Genomic DNA, 5,000 nt, shown 5'->3' on the forward strand with positions numbered 1-5,000 from the left:
TCGGGCATCTGTTAGCTTGGTCTTGCACTGTAGCTAGGCAGATGAGAATCTCTCTCTCTGCTGTTTATGTCTGCCCCATGACTTTGATCAGCACAATCTACAAGTGGGAAAATGTTTTACACACACACACAGGGCAGGGGAATCACTGGTAACCGATTCTAGCATACACCAGGGATTTTTACAGACAGAGCTACCGTAAGGGAAAGGGAGGTACCTAGTCAGTTGTACAACTGAATGCATTCAACTGAAATGTGTCTTCAGCATTTAACCCAACCCCTCTGAATCAGAGAGGTAAGGGGGGCTACCTTAAATCGACATCCACGTCATCGGCGCCCGGGGAACAGTGGGTTAACAGACTTGCTCAGGGGCAGAACAACAGATGTTTACCTTGTCAGCTTGAGGATTCCAGCCCGCAACCTTTCGGTTACTGGCCCAACGCTACCTAGCTGTCTGTCTTTCTGTGTCACTGGTCTACCTAGCTGTCTGTATTTCTGTGTCACTGGTCTACCTAGCTGTCTGTCTTTCTGTGTCACTGTTCTACCTAGCTGTCTGTCTTTCTGTGTCACTGGCCTACCTAGCTGTCTGTCTTTCTGTGTCACTGGTCTACCTAGCTGTCTGTCTTTCTGTGTCACTGGTCTACCTAGCTGTATGTCTTTCTGTGTCACTGGTCTACCTAGCTGTCTGTCTTTCTGTGCCACTGGTCTACCTAGCTGTCTGTCTTTCTGTGTCACTGGTCTACCTAGCTGTCTGTCTTTCTGTGTCACTGGTCTATCTAGCTGTATGTCTTTCTGTGTCACTGGTCTACCTAGCTGTCTGTCTTTCTGTGTCACTGGTCTACCTAGCTGTCTGTCTTTCTGTGTCACTGGTCTACCAGCTGTCTGTCTTTCTGTGTCACTGGTCTACCTAGCTGTCTGTCTTTCTGTGTCACTGGTCTACCTAGCTGTCTGTCTTTCTGTGTCACTGGTCTACCTAGCTGTCTGTCTTTCTGTGTCACTGGTCTACCTAGCTGTCTGTCTTTCTGTGTCACTGGTCTACCTAGCTGTCTGTCTTTCTGTGTCACTGGTCTACCTTGCTGTCTGTCTTTCTGTGTCACTGGTCTACCTAGCTGTCTGTCTTTCTGTGTCACTGTTCTACCTAGATGTCTGTCTTTCTGTGTCACTGGTCTACCTAGCTGTCTGTCTTTCTGTGTCACTGGTCTACCTAGCTGTCTGTCTTTCTGTGTCACTGGTCTACCTAGCTGTCTGTCTTTCTGTATCACTGGTCTACCTAGCTGTCTGTCTTTCTGTGTCACTGGTCTACCTAGCTGTCTGTCTTTCTGTGTCACTGGTCTACCTAGCTGTCTGTCTTTCTGTATCACTGGTCTACCTAGCTGTCTGTCTTTCTGTGTCACTGGTCTACCTAGCTGTCTGTCTTTCTGTGGTCTACTGGTCTACTGCAGCACACATACAGCACACTGACAAAGGGGCGTAAAAGGCAGGGCTAGAAATCTGCAGTCATACACACACAGATAGAAATACTCTCTAAATGTGATATGTTCCCATAGGAACCCAATTCATCACTGTCGGTCTGGGCCTCCCCTTTTTTCCAATCCTAACTTTAACTCTAATTTCAGAGTGTCCAGAGGGTTGCGTTACCCGACAGAGCAGATAAATGAATTCAACGGATAACGTTGAAAGGCTAGAAGAAGCAGACAGTGTCTTGATGTTGTAGTTCAGACAACTGGAAAAACTAGTTTACTGCACTCTTTGTTTCTAAGCAGTCCCTACACTTGAAGTAGTTTATCAAAGCATACCTTTATTTAAGAGCGTTTGATAGTCAGAGTCTGAAAGGGATATCGCTCTTAGTAAACGCTGAATCATCTCAATACAGTGCTTTACTGGGCGCTGCTGCGTTTCTATGGCTACAGGGGTGACATAACCAACACCTGAGTCCCAGCGGTCACCTGTGGTTACACACACACACACACACACACACACACACACACACACACACACACACACACACACACACACACACAGACACATACACACACACACACACAGACACACACACACACACGCACACACACACGCACACACACAGACACACACACACACCACCTGTGTAGCAGATGCTTGAGAGCAGCCAGAAACACAGGATGGCAAGTAAACACATCCCTGACTGATCCTCCTAACAAATTAATAAATTATGTCATAAAAATGAGGTGTGGGAAGGAGGAGGCAAAGGGGGGATAGTTTACACACACACACACACACACACACACGCGCGCGCGCACTGACACATAACACACACACACACACAGACACATAAACACACACACACACTGACACATACATACACACACTGACACAGAGACAGACACACACACACATTCACACACACACACACACACACACACACACACACACACACACACACACACTTACACATAAACACACACTGACACACAAACACAGACACACACACACACACAGACACACACACACTGACACATAACCACACACAAACCAACGCACAATCACACACACAAACACTTATTCAGACGGCTGCTGGTCATTATCATGCATAAAGTATGCAAAATGCAGGCATGATGCATCTCCCGTCTATTGTTCCTGTGTTTCAGAGGGAGCCTGTCATGATGCATAGATAAAACACAGCAGATGAGACTCTATCTCCTGTGGATTACCATGCAGGCCTAGTCAGTTCCTAAGTCATTGTTACCCTTCCATCTGTCCAGCCAATCCTGTGTGGCACCACCTCACTACAGACAGAGGCAATTAAAACACTTTGACACACTTGACACAGAGGGGCTGTGTGTCCGGCATGAGCCATCTGGGATGGGGTACTGGGGGACCCTCCGTTACACACAGACCCCTCTGCTCCCCTAAGTTGTATTAAACAGATGAATTCAGTGACATCCCTGGCCTATATACTGGGCAGGGGGACAGCCTCCCTTTTCTTTTCTTGATGGACAGATCAGACAGAGGAGGAGGAGAGGGGAGATAGATTGGGACGGCAGATTGGCAACCAGACCCCTGAACTAGGCCACCAACCAGACTGGGTTAAATCCTCTTCTGATAAAATGCTCCTTTGCATGTTGATATTACACTGTTATTACTGGGTTAGTAAATGTATGTTAGCAGGGTGGTCAGAATGCTCAGTCAGTCTGTGCCCTGTATACAGACCATCCATCTCGCTCAATACAATGCCGACTCATTGAACACAATGCCAACACACGTTGATTGAATGTGTCATAGGCTGAGGCCTACGCATTTTTTACATGGTGCATTTTGTAATTACATTTCTAAGTGAATTAACAGTAAGCTGTAACATAGGTAGGCTGTGTTCTGTACCTGACCAGGAGTTGTGGTTGTGATCAGAGTACTAGACATTTTACTGTCGCTTTTCTCCTTTTGTGGTCTGCATCCATTTGTCCCTTTATAGTAACTGTTTGGTCCAATCAGCAATTCACTTCCTGCATCCTTGATATTGTTCATTGGCCAGGAAGGTACACAAGGTTGCAAAAATGTTTAGCTCATAACTCCGGCAACAGAGTTGAAGTAAAGTCATTTTCCTATTGGTTCCCTACTCTGGAGTCTGCTTACTGCCCAGCTCACAGACCCTGGAAAGTCCCTACCCCATTGAAGTTGCCATTTGAAATGGTTAAGGTTCGGGTTAAAGTTAGGGTTAGGTAGGGGTTAAGTATGGTTATGGTCAGGGTCAGGGTAAGGGTAGGGGTTGAGGTAAGGGATAGTATTTAGGGTGGGGACGTCCCAAGGATCCCGGATAGCAATAACCAAAGCAGACGGGATAGGAACATACCAATCTGTTTGTGGAAAAGGAGGGCAGTAAAATGATGAAAATTACTAACATGATTTCTAAACCCCAAAACAGCCAAATATGTTCATATCCATAAATACTCGTCCCTAATTATGTAATAACATCGTATGCAATAACACCGCGCAATAAAAGTACAAACCCACTTTCGGTACGTCATTGTTAGAAACGGCTCCCCCCCCCGTGTTTCCGCGTGAAGTGGTAGCGCCGAGATGATGTGAAAGGTTGCCTGCGCGCTGTCAGTCTTCTTAAAATGAAGACGACTGCTCGGTCCCTGAAGAACAGACTTGATTGTAGAGCTGGCATCTACTTTCAGCTCTGTAGGACTTTTAGAACATTTTATAGGCCTTTGGAACAGTGAGGTTTTATGTCTGATCAGAGCAGTGAATCCAGGTGCTTTTACAGAAGAATTGACCGTATTTATTGTGTCTGAAGCAGGAATTCAGATCATCAGAGACGGCTCTAGTTGAGCTATCCTCTATACAGTAGATAGCAGTATTCCGATCAGTCAAGTGTTGTAAAAGGTTTTTATCGTTCCTCCTGTGCGCATATATCCATTTGGAGAAAGACAAGTGTCATTCGCAAGTGAAGTAAAGACAATGTACAATACCGTTTGGACTACGGAAAAATACGAAGATGATTGGAGGGACGTGATGATGCCATATTCCACAGAATTAATATTTTATATTGAAATGGACCAACCACCTCCAGGTAGGCCACTGAAACTATTGAATAGTCACTGTGTGGTAAAATACTGTATCCTATTTGTGGATGCGGACTGAATGGTCCAAACTTTGAGAAGAACGCTTTGCCTGCGAACCTGTCTGTCCTGATAGCGAGCCTATTCATTTGGGTAACTTTGTTTTTTTCATTCATAGTTATTACAGGTGCACAAATACTCATTTCTTCTTCCTGAAATCGCTTTAAAGCACCTACAAATGACCGTTATAGTGTTTCGTTCAATTCGTTTTAACATCGCTACATTGTATCTGCACCGATAATATCTGCCGATATCCTGGGACTTTTTGCTACTGTTTCAATGGTGATGACAATCATTTAGAATGTATTGTTACAATGTATCAGATGCGTTATTTAGTTTGCAACAATGTTTCAACTTGTTTGACTAGTTTATCGGAGTGACGTTATCTGAAGAGCAGATTGCT

General features: G+C 45.1%; 1 protein-coding gene across 1 annotated transcript in view; it reads left to right on the forward strand.

Moving 5' to 3' along the window:
* Positions 1-4,100: 4,100 nt before the first annotated feature.
* LOC115125089 (phosphatidylinositol 3-kinase regulatory subunit gamma-like) overlaps positions 4,101-5,000 on the forward strand; it is a 42,354-nt gene continuing 41,454 nt past the window's right edge. The window contains exon 1 of the mRNA XM_065009238.1: positions 4,101-4,548. Within this exon, the coding sequence (XP_064865310.1) occupies positions 4,437-4,548 (112 nt within the window). The 5' untranslated portion in view covers positions 4,101-4,436. The remainder of the gene's footprint in view (positions 4,549-5,000) is intronic.

Source organism: Oncorhynchus nerka, linkage group LG24 (genome assembly GCF_034236695.1).
Source record: "Oncorhynchus nerka isolate Pitt River linkage group LG24, Oner_Uvic_2.0, whole genome shotgun sequence".
In the NCBI taxonomy this organism is placed as follows: Eukaryota; Metazoa; Chordata; class Actinopteri; order Salmoniformes; family Salmonidae; genus Oncorhynchus; species Oncorhynchus nerka.